General features: G+C 49.6%; 2 protein-coding genes across 6 annotated transcripts in view; one reads left to right on the forward strand and one right to left on the reverse strand.

Annotated features, from left to right (window-relative positions):
* Positions 1-439: 439 nt before the first annotated feature.
* FKBP4 (FKBP prolyl isomerase 4) lies at positions 440-8932 on the reverse strand. Its single transcript, XM_032473148.1, has 11 exons — positions 8774-8932; positions 8276-8630; positions 6282-6426; positions 5699-5841; positions 4747-4867; positions 4340-4496; positions 3634-3724; positions 3450-3533; positions 2999-3184; positions 2261-2500; positions 440-1221 (listed from the first exon to the last, which is right to left on the reverse strand). The coding sequence occupies exons 2-11, from the start codon at positions 8378-8380 to the stop codon at positions 1114-1116; spliced, it is 1380 nt and encodes a 459-aa protein (XP_032329039.1). The 5' UTR covers positions 8381-8630; positions 8774-8932; the 3' UTR covers positions 440-1113.
* A 4312-nt stretch (positions 8933-13244) lies between these two features.
* LOC106728924 (maestro heat-like repeat-containing protein family member 1) overlaps positions 13245-26674 on the forward strand; it is a 63729-nt gene continuing 50299 nt past the window's right edge. The window contains exons 1-2 of one of the 5 annotated variants that reach the window (XM_014554389.2): positions 13245-13682; positions 21654-21818. The gene's annotated coding sequence lies outside the window, so the exon portion shown is untranslated. The remainder of the gene's footprint in view (positions 13683-21653; positions 21819-26674) is intronic. The other 4 variants (XM_032473135.1, XM_032473136.1, XM_032473137.1 and 1 more) reach the window with 4 other exon arrangements.

Raw genomic sequence — 26674 nt, forward strand, 5'->3', positions numbered from 1 at the left:
GGCTTGACTGTCCCTCCCTCTCCCCTTAATTGCGTGAAAGGAGACTGACAGGTGTTGCTGACAACACTGGTGTCACCTTGTTAGGTAACCAGGAAAGCGTGAACTTCCTACTGCATCAGTGAGGTGAACGCAGATAAATCTAACCTCAAGACGAACTCCCAGTTCCTGCAATTTAGATGTTTGTGTTTCCCTCTTCCTAAGTGTTAGGGAAGAAGACCGGCTACTGAAACCCACCAGGCTGCTGGGGGAGGGAGCACGGGGACCACGAGGCCGGCCTTCGCACAGGCCCCGGCTACAGCCCGCGGGTTCCGTATTAGCTGCCGAGTTTTAAGCAGGAGTGGGGATAAGGTGGGCGACTCCTTTAATTTTGCCCCCTTGGTGTAGCCACCCACCTCACCCATCCCTGAGGCCAAAGAGAAAGGGCTGCCTGACACCCAGGTTTGATTGTTTCCATTTTATTGCTCAAACACGGAACTTGAGGCGAGCCTGGACCTTCAGCAACGTGCAGAGAAGAGGCTGAGGGGGTGGGGACACGGCCTGGCTGAGAAAGGGAAATACTGGAAGGGGTACAGGGGGTGGTCACCATGACACCAGAAGACACCATCAGCCACACCATCTGGGGCGAGGAAGGGAGCAGAGAGGAAACGGGCACAGCAGTGGTTTTTCCCGTGCCCCTAGCACCCACATGGAGGCCACGTGTTTGGAAATAGACCGGGAGGAGGAAAGGGCTGTCTGGAGTCTCCCTCTCCACCCTGCTTTCTCGTCAGACTTCACATCCCTACCACTTGCCCCTTCTACCATCTGGAAAATGGACACAGCGAACAGAGGAAGCAAAATAAATTAACGTTCCGATGAGTGTGCACGTGGGTAGACATTCGTTCCCATGTGATGAGGGAAGGGGCGAGGGAAGGGGGGGTGACACCACCTAAAATGACCCTCCACCTCGATTCCCCAGCCCAGTCCTTTCCCCCTTCCCCCAAAGCCACCATCCAACCAGATAGAAAAATAAAGGTCTAATTCACTCAGAATTCTTCAGTTTTTACAAAACTAACAGGGTGGAGCAGGGGAGGGAGCGGGGAGGCAGGCAGCCGCGGGAGCAGGGCTGGGGAGGGGCTATGCTTCTGCCTCCACCTGAGGCTGGCTCCCGGGTGCCGCATCCTTCTGCTCATCCTTCATCTCTGTGTCGGCCTGACGGCCGCCTGCAGCTGTGGCTGCCTTGGCCTGCAACAAGGAGAGGGAGGGATGAATCCTAGTTCTCATCTGGCCCTGTCCCTCTGATGGGAAAGTCACTTACTCCCTGTCCCTCTGCCACCTGCGATCTGATGGCACCCCTGTATTTGCCTAGCACGTGACGCCTGTACAGTCTGTGCCCAAACTGCGGATTCCCCCAAGTGAAAAAAAATACACGCTAACTTCTGACAGAATTACACGGACACAGCAACTCCCTTTTTAGATGTCCTAAAGATAGAGCTGCACATGTACAAAATTATGAATTCACATCATCATTTACTGCACTACTGTGTAAGATGGTACTTACCCAGGGTAGCTACTACCACGTGTGGATACTGAACACTTAACTATGCTGGTTTAGAGGCGAGGGTATAGCTGAGTGGCAGAGCGTGTGCTTAGCATACATAAATGAGGTCCTGGGCTCAATCCCCGGTACCTCCTCTAAAAAACCAAATAAACCTAATTAACCCCCCCCAATAATAAAAAAATAAAAAATAAATATGGCTGGTTCAGAGTGATTTAAATATAAAATACACATTGGATTTTGAAGACTTAGCCTGAAAAAAAAATACGTAAGTACAATTTTTAAAGATTACATGCTACAATTTTTAGATACCTAACCTGAGTTTTTTTTTTTGGGGGGGGGGAATTAGGTTTTATTTATGTTTTTTTTTTAAATGGAGGGACTGGGGACTGAACCCAGGACCCTGTGCATGCTAAGCACATGCTCTTTACCACTGAGCTATTCCCTCGCCCTAGATACCTGCGTTTCTGAAACCTGTGTTTTACATGGGCACAAGGAACGTGAGCACAGAGCAGCCAGCCTGACCCTGGGGCCTGATCCTGCAAGAATGCCGGCCGTCAGAAGGGCTTTTACTGAGAACACGTGTGCTACCGCTCCAGGGACTAGGACAGCTTCTGGCTTCCGTGACTGGACAGAGAGCCCGTGCTGGCTGGGCTGGGCACGGGGACAAGGTAGCGCCCCCTTCTCTGTCCACCCGAACTGCTCCCTGTCCCCATCCTCGCTCACCTTGCTCTCCTCCTCAGCCAGCCTCTCAAACATGTTGGCATAGAGCTTCTTCTCCCGAGCGAGCTGCTTGCGGATCCGCTGCTGGCAGATAGCCAGCTGGGCCCTGGCAGCTTTGTTGCTGGGGTAGAGCTGCAGGACCTTCTGGAAGTCAGCCCGTGCCAAGTCGAAGTCATTCACTGCCAGGTGGGCCTCTCCCCGGCGGAAAAGGCCCTTCTCATTGTTGCTGTCCAGTTCCAAGGCCTAAGACACAGGGAGGAAGCAACAGCAAGACCTCAGATCCTGCAGCTTCTCAGTCCAAGACTGGGCTCCAAAGGTGGCCCTCAGTGGGATGCGGCTGAACGGCAGCATTGGCTCCAGCCCGGAAAGGACCAGTCTTGGGCATTCCATGGAAAGGACAAGGTCTAGCAGGGAACTTCACTTAGTCCGAGAGGCAGAATGGGAAGCCAGGTCTTTAGATGAAAGAGAAGACCCTGTGACGTTTCCATTCTCTTTAGGGTGAGGCAGGCACAGGGAAGGGCGAGCCGGGGAGGAAGTGCGGGGGCCGTTCTTCCATCCAACGTCTCCTTCTACCTCTGCCGCCACCTCCTACCACTAAGGCCAAGGTGTTGGCTCCTGGGTCCTCGGTCTCAAGAGTTCTGCTGCTCCGCCTGCCCCCACCACCCTAGTCACTGAGGCAAGTTTCAGACACTCCAGCAGCTCACCTGACCTTGCCTGTGAAAGCTACCTCCGCGCCCTCACCTTGTTACAGTTTTCAACAGCAGCTGAGAAGGCGTGTAGTTTCAGATGACACATGGCCAGGTTGAGGTGGGAGGCCAGCCGAAGGGCCTGTGCCTTCTGCGCGTCCTCATCAGACAAACTCGACTCGTATTCCAGCCAGGACACAATCTTCTTGTACTGCAGTAAAGCTTGCTTGTACTTGCCTTCCTAGAATGGGAGGGAGGCTCAGGCACAGAGCACAGGCTCAGCAGCCCCAGGCCGTCGCACCCTGGAGTCACCAGTGACCCATGGCCTGCGCGAGTCCTGCCTCCCCTACACCCCCAGGCTCAACCAGCTGGCTCTCATATGCTCGGCGAAGGTGGCAGGTGCCAGCCTGCCCCCTCCACAGCAGAACGTGCGCTCAGTCGTGGGGAGAAGGCGAATGCAGAGGCGCCCCCACGGGCTGGCCACGGGGCCACAGCCGTAGGCTCACCTTGAAGTGCACGGTGCCCCGCTCTTTCACTATGGCGCTCTGCTCCAGCTTCTCCTCTGAACTCATCTCCCAAGACTCCTTGGCCTGCCAGACACCCAGGGGTGAACAAGTTGTCAGCTGCCCCAGAGAGTCACCTCTTGGGGGAAGCTGACTTCACGGTAGGGAAGACCATGAACAAACCCACCTTCTCAAAACTCTTCAGATGGACTTCGTATTTCAGCTCAGCATTTGGTGGGATCTGGAACTTTTCCTTCCCAACACTGCCAAAGGCATGGCTGTGGGGACAAGAAAACACTAGGTCACCTCAGCAGCACTTAACCCGCTCCCCACTGGAAAGGCTTCTTCCTTCCTGGAAAAGTTCCTCCCCATCCCTTGAGTCTTGGTGCAATGTTTCCTGCTCGGCAAAATCCTCCCCGACCTCTTAGAGTTAGTTGGTCTCTTAGTGTCTCACACACCCTCCTCATAACTCATGCTACGTACTGGAATGCTTACTAATTTAAATGGAGTCACTAAACAAGAGTCACTAGAAGGCACAGATAATGTCTTTGAATACTAAGGAATTTTTAGCATTGTGCCTGGCACACAGTAGGTGTGTTTCAGTAAGTATCATTAATGACTGAATAAATTAATGGGAGATGAAAATCTTGATGTTGCCAAAAAAGGGAATCTGAAGCAGCCGGGACTGGATTCAAGGAGACGTGGATAACTGTGGCCATGCTCCTGAAGACAACGAAGAGCTCATGCTGATGACTGTGGGGGCGGGTGGGCAGAGCCACAGGGAGTACATGCAGGGGATGGGACACAAGTGGCCAGTTACACAACTCCCGGTGGACCTCGGCTCGCCCACCTGCTCTACAAAGCGCCCACACCTGGGCCGAAGTGTTCCTCACCTGGGCTTGAGGTACACAATGGAATGTTCTCCTTTTTCCATGCGCTGAATGGCTTTCTCCAGCCCACAAGGCAGATCCACAGTCTCGCCCTCACCAATCTCAAAGCAGAGCTCGCGCCGGTCAAACATCTGGTCCTTGTAGTACCCTTCCAGTGCAACTGGCGAGGGAGAGGCAGCGCACCAGCGCCGTGAGTGGGCCGGTGGCTGAGGAGGGTGCCACCTCACCGCCTCCTGCCCCCACACGCCCTTGCTGCGTTCTCAGACATGAATGGGTGTTAAGAGGACGTGGTCCAGTCCCTCATTTTACAGATAAGAAAACAGGATCAGAGAAAGGCATGAGGTCGCCCAAATCCACCCAGGGCCCAAGTGTCGGGATCCGAATTGAAATCCCAGGTTGTACTGTCTCACCCTCCACCATGGCACCGTCGTTGGGCTTGGCGTAGCCTTCGCCCCGAATCCGTATTCTCCTGATGATCCCCCCATCTTCTTCTTCTGTCAGGTCCTCCCCCTTGAACTCAAACAGCTCCACCTGTGGGACAGGACGTCCGTAGGATGACACAACTCCTCTCTCACTCAAAAGAGTCCTTGGTAAATGCCAGACCCGGTCTGATCACAAGGGCAGCCACACTGGGCGTGGACAGAGCGGCTGAGCTCTTGGCAGCGGCCCTCGTGTCAGCTTCGGTAGAGGTGGGCAGGCCCCACGGATTCAATTTAACTGCAGGGGATCACTCTGTTACCTGCTCCACAGAACAAGCACACGTTCCAGACGGTCCTCACTCAGCCACCAGAGAAGCCCCATGCGACAGGCATTAGAAATGACCGCTACCTCTCAGGAGTCTTCTGAACATTTTCCAAGTACCCACTGATTAGGGCTCAACCCTTTTCAAGACTGAACATGTCAAATTCCACTGCCTCGGCAAAGGCTTTCCTCCCCGACTTGACCCATGGGGGAGGCATCGTCCCCCTCCCCTTATCTCTAGAGCACCAGTGCTCCCTGCTGTCACTCACAACCACACATAGATCATGACCTCCTGACTACTTTCAGTTACAGCACACCTCCTCTGTGCACCACTCTTGAGATAAACATGCCTGAACCCCTGACTCTGCTGCTTCAAGTCTGAAGAGGGCTTTGTGGCTACCTCTTCCCACCTGACACCTCCATCATCCGCCACGGTCTGGCAGCAGCAGGCAATGTGCACAGCAGTGCCAGCTGCCCTCTCCATCTCTCCCCCTCCCCTAAGGGCAGGCCCTCAGCCTCGGCTACATTGTCTCCAAGCCGCAGGAAGGGCTGGAGGGCAGCCAGAAGCTGGGTGGAGATAAGGCTGGCTCTCTGCCTTGCTCTCTGTGGCCAGACACTCACCTCAAACACAAGCGTGGCATTAGGAGGGATCTTCGGAGGGCTGCCTGCCGTACCATAGGCATATTCTGGTTTGCAGGTGATGTGGCACACTTCCCCCACTTTCATGGTTGCCACGGCAATGTCCCAAGCCTTGATGACCTCCCCTGTCGGTACAGAAAACAAACATGTTCTCCTTGACTGGGATCTGACTCTTGGTTCAGACAGTGGCCCAAGAGACTGACTGTGCCATCCATGCCCCAGGGGAAGCAGGACACCTTTTAGAAATGGGACCGGGAAGGTGGAAAACTTGCTTGCGATAAATGCTGTCAGGTCTCATACCTCTTTCAAAACAAACCAACCAACCACGCAACTCTAGAACAAAGGGGTTCAAGAAATAAGGCAGTCCAATCCCAAAGAGGAAGTAAGGTGTTCAGAGGAATGAGATAAAAATCAATATAGTTTCGAGACAGTGGAAGAAAAAGCAATTAACAGGAAAAAAATTAACAGACTGTAATAAACTACTCCTTTTAAAGCTTGAGAATGTGGTTTCAGCTTGCAACAGCTTACACACCCCTATCCTACCAGGCCTATTAACCATGCCTACCTTTCCCCAGGTCGAAAGAGAATTTGTCCTTGCGGTCCAGGCTGGAGTCGAACTTGGTGCCATCCAGCAGCCATCCTGTGTAGTGGACAAAGACACGGTCCCCGATCATGGGCATCTCCGTGCCTGTGCCCTCTCGCTTGATGGCCTGGGAGGAAGAAAGGGAGGTGGTGAGCACCTGAGGAAGGAAGCAGAGAGGCCCCAAGACTGCCTGCATGTCTCCACTGGGAGCACCCACAGACTCTTCTGCCTCCTTGTAAGTAACTCAACTGACCAGTCATCAAATGACTCTGATATGGAGCTTGGCTAGAAACTGACCTCCCTGTCTTGAACTGTGACATGACTTAGTCTGAAAAACTGGAGACAAAACACCTGAGTTCAAGTTTTTGTTGAATGTTCTTATCAAGTCACTTTAACTCTCCAGACCTTTCTGGTAAAGTAGTGACGCTCGTCTCCGTCAGAGCTGTTACCGGGTTTAATTGGTTAAAGGCTGAGTAAAACATCAGCAGCAGCAAAAGGAAAAGCACTTGTGCTACCTCTCCTCATCTGTCTTAAACGCCGGTCATCAGATCAGGGTCTGGTCTAGACAGAGAAGAGAAACGCGAGTAATGAAGGGAACAGGAGCAGTCCAAAAGAGGTAAATACCAGGTTGTGATGAGCACGGGGCTCTCTGCCAGGCCCTCAACTCTGACTTGGGACTTGAGCATTCCTGACTAGTGGGCTATTTAGGTCCTCGGTTTAAGCTAGAGTATTTCCCAGAAACTTGTAAGACTCTACTTTTCTTCTTTAGCATTTCTAGTAGGTGCCTCTGTGGGCTACCTGGCAGGTGTGTGGTTGGTTACCCTCTAAGAGCAAGCTTCCACAATGGAATGGACAATGAACTCAAGCAGAAATAGAAAAGTAAAGAGGAAGGAGTGGAGGAAAGAAGGGAAATGAGTCTCCCTGGGAGCCACGTGCACACTGGGAGAGTAGCCAGGTGCGTTTCTGGACCAGCCAGGAGGTCCCCGAGGTCCCCAACTTGCCCAAGACACACACACTTGTGGGGCTTGGCGGTGGGAAGCTAGGAGGAAAAGAAACACTGGGTGAGGACAGGGCACGAATCCGGGCTAGGATTTCGCCATCCTGGACAGCGCAGAAGCCCTGGCTCTGAAGCATAGCCGGTTATCCTGACCTGGGTCAAGATGCCCCACTGACTGGGTCCCAGACCCCTCCCCCTGGCTCTTCGGGCGGTAACGTGGTAGCCGGCTCTCAAGCAAAAGCATCTCCTCCCAGCCCCGCACCCCGAGCTCAGGAAGGCCGAGGGTGGGGTGAGGGGTGGTGAAGAGACTACAGGTCCCGGCATGCACCGGGGCGGGGGGAGGGGGACGGCATGGCCGAGCGGGTGACCTAGCCGGGTCCCAGCCTTTAGGAAAGGGGTGACGAGAGGGCGGAGGGCGCCAGGCCCGCGCACCAAGTCGCACAAAGGCCCGCGGGCCAAGAAATAACTCCTGGGACCCGCTTCAACTCCCGGCTAATGTTTAACTGCCGGGGTCGGCGAGCTCCGCACCACCGAGAAGCAGGCGGCCCGGGGGCTCCCCGGCTGCGGCCGGCAGGGAAGGAGCTGGTCGCAGGGTCGCAGAGAGGGCGGTGCACGCCGCCGGGCTCCCTGCAGCTCGCGCGCCCGCCCTCCCGCCGCGCCCCTCCCCGCGCACGCCGCAGCCGAAGCGGGCGCTGCGCTCCCGGGCCTTTCCCGGGCCTGGGGGGCTGGGGGACAGAGGAACTGGGTGGCCACAGCCCAGACCTCTCCTTTCCGCACGTGTGGCCGCCCTCCCGCTCGGAACGAGCGGCCCAGCCAAGAAGGCGATGCGCCCGGCCGCGGTTGCACGACCCACTCAACGGCCGGCCGGGAAGCTGCAGAGGCGGCCGTCCGCATCCCGAGCCCCGGCCGGAGGCTGAGAAGCGGCGGCGACCGGCTCTCCGGCGCCCCCAGCACCCCCAGGGCGCCCCTCGCCCCTTACCTTAAGCACGCCTTCATCCTGCTTGGGGCTGATGTCCACCCCCTCGAGGGGGAGCGGCGCCGACTGCGCGCCGCTCTCGGCCGCCTTCGTCTCTTCGGCGGTCATCGCGCCGTTTCTCGGGCAGCGGGCGCGGGGATATGCGCGGCTGTGCGGGCGGCCGGCCGGGGCTCGCGCACCTCTGCTCCGGCGCGCGCGGGCAGAGGAGGTGGGTCGTGGGCGGCCAGGGGAGCGATTGGTCCCACCGCCGCGGAGGGAGGGGCTGGGAGGAGCCGGGCGGCCGCGAGGGACGTGGGGGGAGAACTTTCTAGAGACGGCGGCGGCCGAGCCGGTTCGGGTTCAGGCGCTCAGGGCGCTCCTGCGAAAGGTGGTTTCTGGTTTGTTCCTCCCGCCGGCCGCCTGGCCCCGCCCCTGTCCTGGGACCCTTGGACTCCGCAGACACCCCCCGCCCCTGCTGCGCGCTCTCCCGGCCTCCTCCCCCCACCCCGTTCCCGGTCTAACCGGATTCTTCCAGATCTTTCTCGATCCTCCGCAGCATCCGACGCCGCGCAGCCGGACGTGGGCGCCGCGCGTGCGTCTCCCCGGCCCGAGATGCGGGCGGCCGGCCTCCCCGCCTCGCTGGGCGCGCGTCCGTAACGCAGAGCGGGTGGAGAGCGTTGCCCCAGTGCGCAGAGCCGGGGAGTCAGCGGGGTTTCCCCAGGGCGGGGGAGGCGGGCCGCCTTCGGCCTTGCAAAATGCTGCGAGCCCAGCAGCCCGTTTGCAAGAAATGACTCGCTGAGCTGTAAGGACTCAAATGGGGCGCGTATTAAAGGGACCTTCCCCGACAATAATAAAACTGCCGTTTCAGTTAATACTTAAGGGTTTCAACTCAAGAAAAGTCATGACATTTTACTGAAAGTCCATAGAAAGCAATACTTTCTTAATACTGGGTTCCTAAATATTACGGACTTCTGTGGCGTGCATAGCATCTGCGCGGTAGGTCGATGCACCGCAGCGCCCGGTTATCCAAACAATAACCTTTTGACAAGATTCTGGTATGGAGGGTCTTTGTTTTTTGTTTGTTTTTTCTTAGTACTTAACCTCAGTTTAGCATAGTGCTTGGTGCGTAGTATCAAATAGTTCTATGAATTTGTATTCCAGTAATATCACAAAAGAAAAAATTTTGGAGCCTTCGCTGTTTGCTTAGCACTATGCTGTGCCACGCAAAGTGTCCCATTTAGGTAGGTAATTAAAAGGGCTGTTACAGATGAACTTTCAATACCATACCATAGCTAGGTAGTTGACGGCAGTCCTTCCTTTCTGTCTGAACTCGACTGGAAGAAGATGCTGAAGAAATAGAACCGTTTCCTCCAGCAATTTACTGCGAACGCTTTTAGCCATGACTAAGACACTTCTCATTGGATGACTGGGCGTACCCTCAGAGGACTGGCGGGGCGTGGGGGGGGGCGGGGGTTGATTCACTAGGGGTTAAAACTATGTCTCTTCTACACTGTCCTCAGCAGGGTGAGAAGTAACAGTGCCAAAGCCCTCCTAAACTTCCCAAGACGAGTGTTGGCTAAGGTGCTGGCCTGTGGGGTCGCAGTTATCTTGCTGCTAGCTTATGCACCTGTTCATTCTCAAGAGTGTGCTGGTTTCTTTTGAGGCTAGGGCCATTGGGTATTATCCGGCAGAGCAAGTTGGGAGAGAAAAGGAAAGTCTACCTTTAGTGTAACGCTTTCCTGCATCCTTTTAATTTTTGTCTCTGTCGCACACGTCAGCGGAGCAGTGAGGGTGTGCCTGCTGTTGCTTAAACACATGATGACAGTAGCTGGAGCCTCTGCTTCGGAGGAAGCAAAGAGTCAGGTCGCCCTCGCACTGACTGATTTGGGGCAGGTTATGGGGATCGTAACAGCTGTCAATAAGTGTGGCTGTAATGGCTAAAAAGAGGGAGTGTATGTCAGGTGTCTGGCCCAGCGCCCACCTTCAACGGGTGGTTGATAAATAACAGTCATTATTCTAGTGTGATGACGGTGAGGTGAGATGTGGACAAAGTGCTAAAAACACAGAGCTCTGTAAGCGAGGAGAGGATACTGTGGGATGGAAAGGGGAGGAGCCAGAGGGAAAGGTTGTGGGAGGAAGGTTCTGGGCCCATTCAGTCAATGGGTGGTTGAGGGGCTTGGAGAGGGGAGGGGGCAGTAGGCATTGGGTTCTTGGATTCCAGGGGAGGACCTTATTTCTAGAGTTTTTTCTGGTTATTTACATTATATTTTTCGGATTGTGAAACTTGCACATATAGTGCAGAAAGTGCACAGATGTTTTGTTCTTTCCCTCCTCTGCCACATCCCTGTCCCAGCTCGGTGAAATTAATATTCCCGTTAAAGATGTGTAACAACATAATTTTTTTCAGTGATATCATTCAGTCGTTCAAAATCCTTTTGAAATTTTCTCCTTTGGCTAGAGGAAGAGAGCCCCTCCCCCATCATCCACCTTACTCTGTAGGTAACTCCTGGTGTGATTAGAAGTTTTGTTATTGCCAGAATGAGCCTTTGGGAACTCACCTGGTACATCTCACTAATGCCAGGCCCATCCCTCAGGCACAAAGACCCCGTGTGTTTTTGGTTTTTTTCAGTGGAGGGACTGGGGATTGAACCCAGGACCTCCTGCATGCTAAATATGCGCTCTACCACTGAGCTTTTACCCTCCCCAACCAAAGACCCCTTGTTTGAAAATCCCTTGTTTTTAAAGTGCTGTTTTGACCTTCTCAGACTGCCAATGCTCTTAAATGTTAAAAAAAAAAAAAAAGTAATAGTTGAATCGTTCAAGGAAATGTGCGATGAGTGTGGTGGTGTGTGTGTGTGTATACATGCGTGCATATGTTATATGACATACCAACATAATTAACCTTGAGAACATACCACCCAACCTGAGAATTAGAACATCACCAACATGATGAGTGTCAGAAATCTAATACCCAAAATGTGAAGGACACTTACATAATTTCTTGCTACTTTCGGTGTCTGTTGACTGAGAAAATATAAGCTGTACTATTGACCAAAACAGCTGCTACACATTTCATAAAACACTTACTTATTTCTTTGAGAGATTACAGGCCCATTTCCATACGTGTGAAAGACTGGGCCTCTGTGTGGTGTCTACATGTAATGGAGACCTGCAGCTTCATCACTGAACACGCCATGGGTCGCTGGGCAAGTTTTCTTCACCTCTGATAATTCCTCTCGCCGGGGTTTTCTTCCAGGATTAAATGATAATTATTACGTGTGAAGTACTTACGGCAGTGCATGGCATGTAGCAAGTAGATGAGCGGTAAGCTTTATGTGTGCCATTTTTCTGCTTGTTTTATTTTCTCTTTTTATATTGTGCCATGTTTTATTTATTCAGCCTGTTGATTGCTGTGATGAGGAGTAGGAGGCCTGGAGGACGCCCGAGTCTCCAGCCCTCAGGTTGAGAGCACTGACTGGTCCAGACAAGGCTTTGCTCCATCATTTCCAGTGGATGCTTCTTCCTGGTGTGACATCACATCTGTGCTTTTTGCTCTTTAACACTTAGTTACCCTGACAATCTGATGTAGTGGCTTTGTCATTTTGTCATCCCAACAAGACTGGGAGCCCCGTGAAAGTGAAGACTTGGTCTTGGTCTCCACCATTATCTCATCTCCTTGTGGGTAGGAAGATGGGATATTTGGTGGCTTTCCTGATGAAAGAAAGGAGTTTTTTTCCTTCTTTTTAAAAATAAAATCGGGTTTCCTGCTTCAGATGTATGTATTTTTTATTTTGTTCCTAGGAATGATCAAAACTAGCCAATTTTCATCCTTCTGTATTTCTGGATGCACTGAAATTAGGCTTTGGCCTCGTTCATCAGAGGGTCCAGTGGCCAGATGACTATTTCAGTGTAATTTCCAGCCTCCCCAAACCCCTGTGTGGTCAAAGATCACATGTTTGTCTAGGCTCTCCTCATATCTTATTAGCATAACTAGAGCGAGGATTGCCTTTTGGGACAAATAAAATCTTGCCCTCCATCGTCCTCAGGGGAGAGTAAATGTGTATTTAATGTCATAAATGTGCTCGGCAGTGACCCTGGGGCCGACTCAGCCGCCCTCATTGTGAAATGAAGAAATGACCGTTCCTTTGGTGTAACGTCACACTTCTGTAAGTGGTCTGCTAATATTATAAAACGTTTAAGTTGTAATAACTGTAAAACCTGCATGTGAAAGTTCAGATTCCTTGTATCTCAGAAGTTCATTCTGTGTTAGAAATAGTCAGCTTTAGTCAAATACTGACTTTAATAGTTATCCTTTCAGCATTTAACCGAAATGTGTCTTCCGAGCATCTCTGAGTTCACCCCTTCCCGTGGGCCCTGCAGGTGGAGTGTTAAGCAGCCCTTCCCTTCACAAGCAGGGCCCCCCAGGGAGCTGCTCTGGCGTTTCCTCGGGCTGACTGCCTGAGCTTTCATTTCCTGCTGGGCTCCTGGGAGCCCTAGATGGGGTGGGAATCCTCGCCGGGATTCCTGGGTAGGCCAAAGAGAGCCTCATATACCTTTAGGGAGGATGAAAAGGTGTCTTTTTGTTTTTTTCCTTTTTTTTCTTAAGGGGCTCTGGGTTTTCCAGGGGCTTCCATTACTTGACATCACAATCATCCTCTTTCTTTACCGTGGAGAACACCCCTGTCCTCAAGACTTGCGCCCACTGATGTGTGCCGCTGTTCCTTCCTACAAACGGCCATTTGGTGCAAAGATAAATTTAGTAAGTGGGTCCGGAGGTCTTGAGCCTCGGAGTTGGCGGCCGCCCCTGAGGGACTTAGGGATGGGCCGCCGTGCCCTGGCTGCTGGCGGCCCTCCGTCCTTGGGGTCCTTGGGCAGAGCGCTGGTAAGCAGCATCTGGAGCGCACCTGCACTGGGCGATGAAGTAAGGGCTGTGGGGCAGTATTGCACTTTCCCTTGGTGACAGCCCTGCCGGTGGCTGCCGATTTGTTCCAAGGACAGGTGCTGAGGCGGGTGGCAAGTCCGACTGCGCGCTGACGGGAGCCCCCGGCTCAGGCCCGGTCGGTGGGCGCGGCTGCCGGGACTTCCTGCCGCGAGGGACGCAGCCGCAGGCGTGGCTCTCGGCCCTGCACCGAGGGACCGAGGGACCGAGGGACGGAGCTCGGTCTCACCAGCTGGGGCAGAGCCTGCGCCTGGGGCTTCTTTGGGGGCTCAGGGCTGGTTCTCCGGGGGCCTAGAGCGCGCCCCGGCCTCCGTGCCCGCTGGTGGGCTCTGGGGACCCAGAGCCGCTGGCTGGCACGTGACAGGGGCTACACTGACTCGGGAAGAGGAGGAACTCCTGAAGGACAGCGGCCCGCCCCAGGCCCCCTCCGCCTGGGCCGCCGGAGGACTCCGGACACCAGGTTCCTCGCCCCAAGCGCAAAGCCCCTTCCGGGTCCGTCCCCAGCGAGCGCGAGCGCCGGCCGGGCGGGGGGCGCGGAGCCAGGCGCACGCCCGGTGCTCGGCTGCAGGGCCTGCTTGGCAGCCCAGGTCTTTGTAGTTTGGTTTCTGTTGGTAACTGCGTCATTGTGGTAACATCACCGGGCGGCTCTTCTGAAGCTTTTATACGGACTGTTCTTGGTCTTTACATTCCTCGCCTCCTCTGTCCCCTGGAATTCGGTCGTGTGGGCGGGAACGCAATTTTTTTTTTACGGCGATTTCGGTAAGACCAAGCTTTATTAAACATACCGAGTTCATTTTTAACTAAAAAAAGAGATATTTGTTGAGCACCTACTAGGTTCCTGGGTCGGCACAAGGGACTGTGGGGTGCACGTCATCTGTGATTCTGTCGCAGATCCTTCTGGTGCTTATACAGAGAAGTTAGAGCAAACGTAAGGCTGACCCGCGTGGTGCGGCTTCAAGGTGCAGGAGGGAAGGGTGTGTGGAGGGGAAAGTGTTCCAGGAAGGCCTCACAGAGACCCAGAGCTGAGAAAGATCTTGAAAATGGATAATAATATAGTATCTGTTCACTTTTTTAAAAGACAGAAATAGATGTATAGTTCGATCAAGTTGTAGGTTTGTGTGTACCTTCTAACTACCAGACCAAGATACAGAACACGGCTGCACCCCAACACGCTCCCGCATATCCCCTCCCAGACCTTACCACCCCCAAGGGTAACCACTGTTCTGACCTCTGGCAATCCATTAGTTTTTGTCTGCTTTTGAACAGCATTCAAAAAGAATCATACAGTATACACTTTTTTGCCGGGCTACTTTCATTCCACATGATGTCTGTGAAATCCATCCGTTTTCTTGCACGCAGGAGTAGTTCAATTCCTTTCCTTGTTGTGTACTTTTCCACTGTGTGATTGTACCACAGCTTGCTTATCCATTCTATTGTTGGTGATGTTGGGGTTATTTCCAGTTTTTGTCTCTACAGTTTTGTCTTTTCCAGTTGTTGTATAGTTGGAATCACATAGTATGTAGCCTTTTCAGACTGGCTTCTTTCACTGAATAATATGCATTCAAGTTTCCTCCATGTCTTTTCATGGCTTGATAGGTCTTTTTTTTAGTGCTGAGTAATATTCCATTGTCTGGATGGACCACAGTGTATACATTCATCTACTGAAGGACATCTTGGTTGCTTCCATGTTTGGTAGTTATGAATAAAGCTTGTTTATGTGCAGGATTTTGTGTGGACATAGTTGTCAGCTCCTTTGGGTAAGTATTAAGGAGCTTGATTGCTGGATTGTAAGATAAGCATATGTTTAGTTTTGAAAGAAACTGCCAAACTGTCATGCAAAGTGGTTGTTTTGCATCCCCACCAGCAACAAATAGGAAATCTCTCTCCTGTGGCTCCATATCTTCATCAGCATTTGCTGTTAGTGTTCTGGATGTTGGCTATTCTAATAGTTGTGTAGTGGTGTCTCATTGTTTTCATTTGTTTCTCCCTGATGACATATGATGTGGAACATCTTTTCATATGCTTATTTGTTGTCTGTAAATCTTTGGTGCGGTATCAAGGCCTTTGTCCTATTTTTTAATCAGATTTTTTTTCTGTTGAGTCTCATGCATTCTTTGTATATTTTTGATAACAGCCCTTTATCAGGTATGTCTTTTGCAGATATTTTCTTGCAGTCTGTGGTTTGTCTTCCCATTCTCTTGACAGTGTCTTTTGCAGAGCAGACATTTTAAATTTTAATGTCTAGCTTACCAATTCTTTCTTTCACAGATCATGCCTTTGGTGTTGCATCTAAAAGTCATGGCCAAACCAAAGATCACCTAGGTTTTCTCCTATGTTATCTGCTAAGAGTTTTATAGTTTTGCTTTTTACACTTAGGCATGGGATCCATTTTAAGTTCATTTTTGTGAAGGGTGTAAAGTCTGTGTCTAGATTCATTTTTTGCACGTGGATGCCCAGTTGTTCCAGCGCCATCTGTTGAAATGACTATCTTAGCTCTCCTGCATTGTCTTTGCCAAAAATCAGTTGACTATTTTTATGTGGGTGTATTTCTGGCTTCTCTTTTCTGTTCCATTGACCTATTTGTCTATTTCTTTTGGGGGGGGGAATGGTGATAATTAGGTTTACTTATTTATTTATGGTTTTTAAAAAAATTTTAGTAGACTTTATTCTTTTAGAGCAGTTTCAGGTTCACAACAGAACTGAGCAGAAAATAGAGTTCGCACAGTAAGCCCCGTGGCTACACAGGGGGCTGAGGACATGCTTCTCCCTGGGATTGGGGGGTGAGGGTGGGGGGTGGCGCACCATGTCACAGGACTTGCTGAAACCGTGGAGGGGGTGGGGGCAGGGGGTCCGAGCTGGCATTTGGACTAAGGGACAGAGCAGAGAAACCCAGAACCCAGACGACTTCCTATCCGCAGGAAGCTAAATTAAAATCAGAAGAGGCTAGTGGTCAAATTCAGTGTTTTTATACCCAAGAACCAAACACATGTTTTATAACAATGGAGGAAGACAATTAGTGGTCACCAACTAAAATACATGAAAGTGACATGACCAAGAAGCCAGTAAAATCTACTCCAAAGAGTTTACAGTTTAGTGGAGGAAGGCAGCCCAACCTGAGGGTATGGCCTCCTTTTGAAGCACTGCCCGGTTCTGCACCCTGGTTTGCACAGACATGGGGACAGTGGGAGACCCCAGAGATGTGCCACCAATGCCTCAGACCAATTTCCAGACAGCTCAGTGGTCCCCCCACTCTCCATCATCTCCTTTTTCTGCCTCCCCTTCCTTCCTGTCCCCCCCTCCCTTTTTTGGGCAAAGGTGGGGAAGGGAAGGTTGTCTGAGGGTCGGACAATTCCTCTCCCTGCCAGGAGAGGGCAGCAGCCTCTTCCCCATCACGCAGGCGCACCCTCAGCGCTACCTAGGATTCCGCCCCTTTTTCAAAGGTCACTGAGTGCCCACTAGGGGCAGGCTCTGCGCTGGGCGCTGGGGTGCAAAGCTAAGATACGGGTCCCCACTCTGGAGGGGCTGATGATCTAAAAGTGAGTCAGCCACAGAAACAGAAAATGCCAAACAGTGGGGTGAGGCACCAAGGCAGAAGGCTCTTCAGGGCACTGTGGACTCCCAAGGAGGGGTGGGGAGAAATGGGGCACTGGCTGTGGTGGGGAAGCCTCCTTTTCTGCTGGAGATGCTTGAACGGAGTCTTGAAAGAGAATCGGTTTTTCCTGCAGTGTATACGGCCAGGAAGGGCATCCCAGCAGGGGGACCAGGGTGAGCTTGCCTCTCCACTGCGAGCTCAAGCTTGAGCAAAGGTGCTGGGGAGAGGCAGGAGGACTCGGGAGCTGGTCCCTGGAGGGCTGTCCTTGGCTCCTGCGCAGAGAAAAGCCTGGACCAGAACCGTGGAGGACACGGGCAGCCATCACAGCGATTGAATTTGAACAATGCAATCAGATTCGCACTTTTAAAAAAAGTCCGCTCTTCCAGCGGTGTAGAGGAGGGATGTACAGGGGCTGAGGGCCAGTTAAGGTGTGCTTGAAACAGGTAGCTTGAGAGATGATGGTGGTGTGAACTATGGTGGTGGCAGGGGGATGGGAAGGAGAGGCTGGACATGAAGTTGATATGACAGGTTGTGGTCTCTGATTAGATGGGGTGGGACGAGGGTGGAGGTCTCTCTCAGTGCTGGTGGCACATGGTGAGATGGAGAACAGACAGGGGAGGAGAGAGCTGAGCCCGGGACAGACAAGAGGCACCACGTCCAGCTTCCCCGGTCATCCCCACTGTATGCCCCACTGGTTCCATGACAGCAGCTTCTTGGGTCTCACAGTGTTCAGTCTCTCTCCCTGTTGCAGTAGCTTATGAATTCTCTCATTTAATACATACGTATTGACAGCTTGTTATGGGCAGGCACAGTGATAAATCCCCTTCCCCATAGGGCTTAGGTCTGGTGCAGGGGGACGGGGTTGGAGGAGGAGACAGAGAAGTAAACTAATAGTTGAATTCGGTATGAAAAAATGCTCTCGTAAGTGAAGGCCAGGGTACCATGAGAACATCCCCAGAGGGGCACATAACCTAGGCTAGAGTACGAAGGAGTCGGGGTCTGATCTAGGCCCAGGTGGGTGGGTGGGGGTCTGCCTGGCGAGGGCGTAGGTAGCACCTGGCGGGGGCTGGGGAGAAGGTGGTTCAGCAGGACCAGAAGTGCTGGGTGCAGCGCCTGAGCCTGAGGGGTGCCGGACCGGAGAGAACAAGCAGCCTCCGCTGGAGAGCACACGGGAGAAGCCGCGTCCCCAGGTTTCCACCAAGAAAGAAGACGAAAGGGCCTGCGAGGAGAGGTTGAGGACAGAGGGAAGTGGGCGTAGTGGGGAGGCTTTTCCAAAGGCCTTGCAGAGGGTTTGAGAGGGGTCTAGGCGGAGGGGTGGTCTAGGGCAGGGACGCAGAGCAGGGAGGAAACTCCCTCATTCATCCCTTTGTTTAAGGGTTGTGCACTGAGCAGGCGCTCCAGGCCAGGAACAGTGGTACCCAGACCCGCAAGCTTCCTGAGCTCACGGAACACGCTTGTCAGTGGGGAAGACATACAGTGAACTAGGTGCTTTCAGACAGTGGTCAGTGCTGTGATGAAGGGAGAACGGGGGAACGTAATAGTGTTGGGGGACCAGGGACAAGCTCAGGAGAGGAGACACGGACACACGAGCTGACTGCAGGGTGAGCATCTCTGTCGGGAGAGGATACAGAGCAGAGGTTAAGGGTGTGGGAAGCACGGGGCCTGGAGGGTGGGGAGTGTGGAGAGCCGCTGCGGGGCCTGATGGGCTGGCCTGTCACAGGGCCAGCAGCCAGTAGGCCCACCGGGCCTCAGGTGGCGGCTGGCCCCTCAGGCCTGGAGGGCTGCACTTCTGGAGGACACGTGCTAGCCTTACACAGAGGATGCTTGGGTTTCTGGAAGGAGCTGGGCTGGTTCTGTGTCTGGATTGGCCACCTGGGCCCTGGGGAGAGGCCACAAGCTCCGGGCCAGCCGCTGGGGACCTGTGGCCACAGGCCACGGCCTGTGCGGTGAGAACGCAGCCGGCGCCTCGCTGTCCGTCCGGGGGGGTGCCCGCTTTATCCAGCTGCGAGCTTGCGGCGAAGAGTGGGGGCTCGCTGGGCCTGAGGCGCTCCCTCTCTGTGGAGGAGGCTGCGCAGCCCTGCTCTGTGCCATGGCAGGCAGCGTTCTCCGAGCTGGCTCAGGCCTGGTCTGTGCGAGCTGAGAAGGCTGAGGCCGTGCACAGAAGCCGGCAGTCCAAAAGCTGATGCCCGTTCCGGGTGCAGGGAGCCTGCTCGTCCGCACGGGAGCAGCTGGGCACCGAACGTGGACGTGCAGTGCCAGGGTCCACATGTGTGTCTCTTACCGGTTTTTGATCCACAGATTTCTCCTTTCATCCCTTTTTTCCTCCCTTGCAATTTATTTATTGAAGAAACCAGGTCGTTTCTCCATAGTTTGGGTTTTGCTACTTATGTTCTCCTGAAGTTTCACACATACCTCCTGTTCCTCTGTTCTCTGAATTTACTGTAAATTAGTGGCTTGATCTGAAGTCTTGATTAACTTCAGGTTAGATGAGGGAGGTTGTCTTTGTGTGTGTGATGTTAGTGGCTGTTAATTAATTATAGATTGAAAAATATTACTATATCATTCCTTCTTCATTTACTAGCTGGCATACTTCTATAGAGAGATTCTGCCTCTTACAAACTATTTTGCTAGCCAGTGGTACAACTTATATCGAAAAGGTTGGATAATTGCTTGATTTGTTCTTTTATTGAGCATTTTTCAAAATAACAGATTGTTTCATATCCTTCAATGACGATCACTTGTTTTTTTTAAGAATCTTGAATGCAGAGACTTAAATGTAATTGGTGTTTTTCAATCCATTGCAATTATTACCTTTATTAATGTACAAAATGCCCCACCTTTAGACAGAAGGAGCCCTTTCAGATCGGCTCCTGCGACTTGTTGGCACCAGCCTAATTGTGATGTTGTGATTTATGAGAAATATATATTTGGTCATCTCATACATATATTTTAGGACTTTGTCTGCAGTTCTTGGCTCACAGCACCCAAAACCCTTGGAATTCCTTGAGCAATAGAGCAGTGAGAGTGTCACTTCCCTTAATATGTTGTCCTCAGTTCCTGAATCACTTCAAAGTCATAAAGGTGAAATGGGTGTCTTGTTACTCATAACAAGACCCTTTCCACCACAACAGGGTTTATGTTAATGAGGTGACTTTTAGAAGGCACTTTGGGATGAGCTCAGGCTGGTGGCCAGTGAACCCACCCATGTGATTGGACCGTCAGGATTCTCAGTCCCACCACCAGACCTCCAAATTGGTGAGAGGGGCTGGAATTTGAATTGCTCATCAATGGTCAATGATTTAGTCAATCATGCCTAGTTAATGAAGCCTCCTTAAAACCCCAAAGAACAGGGTTCAGAGAGCTTCTGGCTGGTGAGCACGTGGAGCAGCTGGGAGAGTGCTCATCCCTGAGGGCGCAGAAGCCCCGCAGCCCTTCCCACACTCCTACCCTGTGCAGCTCTTCATCCGGCTGTTCCTGAGCTACATCCTTTTACAACAAACTGGTGACACAGCAGGTCAGATGTTTTCCTGAATTCCGTGAGCTGCTCTAGCAAATGAATCAAACCTGAGCAGGGAACCTCTGATTTATAGCCAGTTGGTCAGAGTCCAGGTAACAACCTGGCCTTGTGACTGGCATCTGAAGGGGGTGGGCAGGGACAGCCTTGTAAGACTGATCCCTTAACCTGTGGAATCCAATGCTGTCTCCAGGTGGGTAATGTCAGCATTGAGCTAAATTTAGGACACCCAACTGGTGTTCCAGAAGTGCTTGGAGTTGTGGGGGGTGAAACCCCCTCTCCGCGTTGGAAATTGAGCGCTCAGATCATCAAAAGATGAATAATCTTTGATTAGATTCTCTGCTGTCATAGTGGCAGTATATTCCAGGCTCATGTTATATATTTCTGGCCCTAGACCTGGAACCAACAATTTCTCTAAGGAGTCTTTTTTTTTTTTTTTTTTAAGTGGAAAATGGCATTTGGAGACCAAAATCTGGGTGCTAGAGGTAGATATCATTTTAAAACTTAAAAAAATAAACAGCTTTGTTGAGGTATACTATACCTACCATAAAATTCACCCACTTTAAGTGTACAATTTAATGATTTTTAGAGTTGAACAGCCATCACTAAGTCTAATTTTAGAACACTTCCACCACCCCCAAAACTCTAGTCAATTACCCCATTAGAGTCACTCCCCATTGTCACGCCCGGCCCTAGGCAACCACTGATATACTTTCTGTCTCTCTCTCTATTTGCCTGTTCCGGACATTTTCATGGAACTGGAATCATGAACATGTGTCTCTGGGGTCTGGCTCCCTTCACGGAGCATGATGTCTCTGAGGGTCATTGACGTTGTAGCTTGTGTCGGCTTCCTTTTCATTGCTGAATAGTAAGTACCCCACTGGACCACACTTCGACTAGTCATCCATCAGTCAGCATGCCTCTGACTTCCCGCCTGTTGGCTCTTGTGGATGGAGCACCTGTGAACATTTATACACAAGTCTTTGTGCAGTTGATTTTTGTGTGTTGATTTGGGGAACTTGTTTATTCTAGTTGTTTTTTAGTGGCTTCTTTAGGATTTTCTATACATCAGGTCATGCTGTCTGTGGATAAGACGGTTTTACCTCTTCTTTTTAGGGCTGGATGCCTTTTATGTATTTGTTGCTTGATGACCGTGGCCAGAACCTCCAGTGCCTTGTTGACTAGGAGCGGTGAGATGGACGTCCTGTCTGGCTCCCAGTCTTAGGGGGAAAGCATTCAGTCTTCCACCATTAGTGTCCTGTTATCCATAGGGTTTCACAGATGCTCTTCATCATAGTAAGGAAGTAGTTTCCTATTCCTAGTTTGAGTGGACATTATTTTAATTCCCATTTTACAGATAAGGCGACTGGCATCCTGTTCAAAGATGAACTGACTCCACAGAGCAAGCTGGTAACCACTGTGTGGTCTCTGTAGTGCACTGCTCCTCCCTTCATCTCCTCCTCTGGATTCTTGTCTTCAGCACACTTTGTCAGTGTTGGTGTTCTCGTTACTTTCTCCCAAGGTATGTATTTTGAGGAAGTTGGTAGCCATTTCTCTCCAGGAGTCATAACTTGGGGGGGGGGGGCCTGGAGGGGCTCCATTCCATCTTGGGTTCTTTAGAACAGGAGCTGGTGGGCTGGTTCTGGGTCAAGCATTCCAGGCTGGGTTGCTTAGATGTGCTTGTTTCTCAACAATTGGGCAGGATTCCCAAGAGACATTCCTCTGTGTCATCTGAGCTTCTCCTTGTAGCGCTGTTGCCCATCTGGTGTGGGTGAGAAGGACAGAAACAGGGATAGGCACAGGGTTGGGCCTGGAGAGAAAGTGAGTGTGAACACGAGGAATGAACGAAGACAGTGGCCGTGGGCCGCGAGGAAAGGGGTGGACGTGACGTACATTTCATCAGGAGAATCCTCTCTCCTGGGAGGGCAGTGGGTGGTGCTGGAGGGAGAGGTCAGAGTCGCACTGCCTGGAGGTGGGGACTCAGCGGGGATGGAGAGAAAACACGTTCCACGCGGGATGCAGTGAGTTGGAGTCCTACAAGCAACGAAGACGTCTAAGAGTTAGAAATGAGGGCTTGCAACTCGCACAAGACCTGGAGATACAGATTTTGTTACTGTAGAAATTTTAGACATTCATTCTGAGCTCTATTTTTCTAATGCAGTTTAAAGTTCGCTGGTTTTCCATATCCCTCCTGAGCAGAATGAGGGTCTTAACCCCCTTCGATGGCCCCACAGCGTCTCTCTTCTCATCTTTTGTGTTGTGTTGGCTAATTTTAGTTCCATCATGTTTTTAACTCCTTCAAATTAGTGGCGATTATTGTTGTTTGTGTTTGATACTTAGACTTACCAGCTTGTCGGTCAGGCACGCAACAGAAAACAAACCGCATGCTCCAACTGGAATACAGAACAATTCAAGGAGAGTTTAATGAATAAATAAAGTGACTCGTTCTGATGGGTAGGTGTGGGTAGAGGTGACTGACACCGCAAGAGACAGTGGAATACCCTGGGCTAATAACAACCAGAGTTTCGTCTCCCCTGGACCTGAAGGGACTTGGGGAGGGAAAGTTATGGGGACCTGAAAGGAGAACTGTAGATGGAGCTAGCCTGAGAGAAGCAGTGGTCTCGGAGGGTACACCCAGCCAAGGGTCACCCTGCTGGGAGGAACCAGAAGAATATATACTCCGACCCGACCACCCTCCCTTTCTGCAGTGCCCTCTTAGGTCTCCCCGTTGGCAAAACCCAACCAGTCAGAGAACAAGGGAGCCTATTTAATGTGGTCCACGCTGGCCAGCCTCCCAAGGCACTTGGCAGAGTGGAGAAGGGCGCAGGAAAGGTCTGGATGGCCAACAGAAGGTATTCAGGATACTAAGTATTTTATTAACCCTTGGTACAGAGTTCCTGAGTTTCTTGCATCCGACTTCTCCTTTCCAGGTTTATTTTATTCCTTGCTGAAGGAAGGAAGTATATTAGTATTTCTTTCAGTGACGGCTTGTGAATAATACGTTTCTTAATATATCCAAAATGTCTTCATTTTGCTCTTGCTCTTGAACGACATAGTCTGCTGCTGGTCTGGTGGTGTTTTCCTTTGCAGTTAATCATTTTTCTCTGAAAGTTAGGATTCTCTCACTTTCCTGGATTACTTTATTCCAGTGTATCTAGATATGGATTTATTTTTATTTATCCTGTGAAAGACTTGGTGTGCTTTTCCAATCTGATGACTCATACCTTTTTTTAAATTCTGACAGACTCTCAGCCATTATCACTTCAGCCGTTACCTCTCTCCCATTCACTCTCTTCTTTTGGAATTCCCATTAAGCTATTCTCCATTTCTCTAAACTTAAACTTCTTTTTTCCCCCCTCTTTTTAAAAAAAGATTATACTCCATTTATAGTTATTATAAAATATTGGCTATATTACCCGTGTTGTACAATGTATCCTCATAGCTTATTTTATGCATAGTTTGTATCTCTCGCTCCCCTACCCCTTTATTACTCCTCCGTCCTTCCCTCTCCCCACTAGTAACCACTAGTTTGTTCTCTATGTGTGTGACTCTGCTTCTTTTTTGTAATATTCTCTAGTTTGTTGTATTTTTAGATTCCACATATAAGTGATATACAGTATTTGTCTTTCTCTGTCTGACTTATTTCACTTAGCATAATGCCCTCCAAGTCCATCCGTGTTACTGCAAATGGCAAATTTCATTCTTTTTCATAGTTGAGTAGTATTCCATAGTCTGTCTATCTACCTATCTCACATCTTTATCCAGTCATCCATTAGTTTTTTTTTTTTTTCAACTTTCACTGTTGTCGTGAATGTTTTGTTTTGTTTGTTTGTTTGTTTGTTTAGTTACTGCAAGTCCTGGGGACTGAACCCAGGACCTCTTACATGCTAAGCACGTGCTCTACCACTGAGCTATACCCCCACCCACACTGAACTATACCCCAAATCCCCATTCATCTGTTGATGGACACTTAGATTGTTTCCATATCTGATCAATTGTAAATAATGCTGCTAGAAACATGTATCTTTTTGAATTAGTGTTTTTATTTTTTTCAGATATATACTCGAGTGGAATTGCTAGAACATATGGTAGTTCTATTTTTAGTTTTTTGAAAAATCTCCTCTATTGTCCACAGTGGCTGCACCAATTCACATTCCCAGCAGCAGTGCACCAGGGTTCCCTTTGCTCCATGTCCTTGCCAACGTTTGTTATTTGTGTTCTTTTCGATGACAGCCATTCTGACAGGTGTGAGGTGATATCCCGTGGTTCTGATTTGCATTTCCCTGCTGGTTAGCAATGCTGAGCCCCTTTTCATGTGCCTGTTGGCCACCTGCATTTCCTCTTTGGAAAAATGTCTATTCAGTTCTTCTGCCTATTTTTTGATTGGGTTGTTTGATGTTGAGTTGTATGAGCTGCTTATATATGTTGGATATTAACTCCTTATTGGTGATATCATTTGCAAGTACTTTCTCCCATTCAGTAGGTTGTCTTTTCATTTTGTTGATGGTTTCCCTTGCTGTGCAAAAGCTTTTAAGTTTAACTAGATCCTATTTGTTTATTTTTACTTTTATTTTCTTTGCTTTAGGAGACAGGTCCAGAATATTGCTGCAATTTATGTAAATGTCATCTTTATTTTCTTCATCTCTGTATACATCTGTACTATATTGTGCATCACTTTTACTACTCTTCCAGATCACTCATTCTCTGTTCAGCTGTGTCTAGTCTGCTATGAAACTTTTCTACCTGTTATTTAATTCAATTTTTATGTTTTTCTTTTCTGTATCTATCTTTTAAAAATATAGCTACTTGTTTTTTAATATAAAATCTTGTATTTTGTCTTATATTTTCTATTTTTCCTTTAACTTAAAAAAACTTTTTTGTTGTTATTGTTAAGTAAATACACGAAAAGTACAAGTATATAGACCTCAGTGATTTACCACAAAGTAAATTATCTGTGTCATCACTGTCCAGGCTTAAAAAAAAAAAACTATCACCAGCACCCAAACACTCCCTATTGTGATCGTTCCTAGTCATCACAGCCTCCCAAGATAACCATTAATCTTTTATAAAAATCACTTCCTTGCCTAAAGTTTTACTATCTTAGTTTGCATCCCTAAACATGGTCATTTGTTTGCCTATTTTTGAACTCTTTATATATGCAATAATGAAGTGTTATTATGTGTCTGGTATTCATTTTATATTTGTTACATTTATGCATATTGCTGCGAGAGATTGTAGTTTGTTCATCTTCGTTGCTATATAGTATTCCATCATGTGATTATTATAAAACTGTATCACAGTTTACCTATCCATTATGATGATATTGGACATTTGAGTCATTTCCAGTTTGGGGCTATTATGAACAGTCAAATACATGTCTGTTGCTGTCAGCAAGCATGCATTTCTGCTAGGTGTGTACTTAGAAAGGGGTCACAGATCATGTGTATCTTCAACTCTTAGTACCAAAATTATTTTAGCAAATTATTTTCCAAAGTGGCCTATATTATTTTACACACCCATTAGTAGTATATGAAAATTCCCATTGTTCCACATCCTTGCCACACTTGTTATTGTAAACCTCTTAAATTTAAGCCATTCTGGTGGGTGTGTAGTGACATATTTTTGTGGTTTTAATTTCAACTTCCCAGCTTTCTAGTGAGGCTGAGACAGATGTCTTAGTGTGTTTATGAACCATTTGGATATCCTCTTCTATAAATTCCTCCTAAGTCTCTTACCCATTTTTTTTTTTTAATTGAAGCATAGTCAGTTACAAGGTGACAATTTCTGATGTACGGCATAATGTTTCAGTCATTCATATACATAATATATTCCTTTTCATTATAGGTTCTACAAGATATTGAATATAGTTTTCAGTGCTGTACAGAAGAAATTTGTTTTTTACCTATTTTATACACAGTAGCTAGTATCTGCAAATCTCAAACTCCCAATTTATCCCTTCTCATCCCATTTCCCCTTGGTTACCATGAGTTTGTTTACTGTCTGTGAGTCTGCTTCTGTTTTGTAGGTAAGTTCATTAGTGTCTTCTTTTTTTTTTTTAACCCATTTTTCTATTTTTTTTTTTTTTTTTTAGGAAACTGGTATGTATTTTGGACATGAATCCTTTGTGGATTTTACGGGTGACATGTATCTTCTTTTGCTCTCTACTTTGCCATTTTTACTCACCTAATGGTGTCTTCTGACTGTTGGATCTTAATTTCTCTCCCAATTTTTTATTTTTCAAAAATTACATGTAGGAAAGCTGAAAGAATAGTACAATGAGCAGCCATTATTCTTCAACCTACGTGCATCGATTTGCTAAAATATTTTGCATAAATATTTCACTCATTCTCTCTCTCTGTCTCTCTTTCCACACACACA

The sequence above is a fragment of the Camelus ferus genome, chromosome 34 (assembly GCF_009834535.1).
Source record: "Camelus ferus isolate YT-003-E chromosome 34, BCGSAC_Cfer_1.0, whole genome shotgun sequence".
Classification (NCBI taxonomy): domain Eukaryota; kingdom Metazoa; phylum Chordata; class Mammalia; order Artiodactyla; family Camelidae; genus Camelus; species Camelus ferus.

Bases quoted from the DNA above. Each gene is read 5' to 3' on its own strand.
- FKBP4 (XM_032473148.1), bottom strand. From the start codon at position 8,380: ATGACCGCCGAAGAGACGAAGGCGGCCGAGAGCGGCGCGCAGTCGGCG. The intron at 3,185-3,449 runs GTGAGCCTACGG...CTCCCATTCTAG, and splicing joins GGGGCACCGTGCACTTCAAG to GAAGGCAAGTACAAGCAAGC. The intron at 1,222-2,260 runs GTGAGCGAGGAT...TCCTTGTTGCAG, and splicing joins TGGCTGAGGAGGAGAGCAAG to GCCAAGGCAGCCACAGCTGC.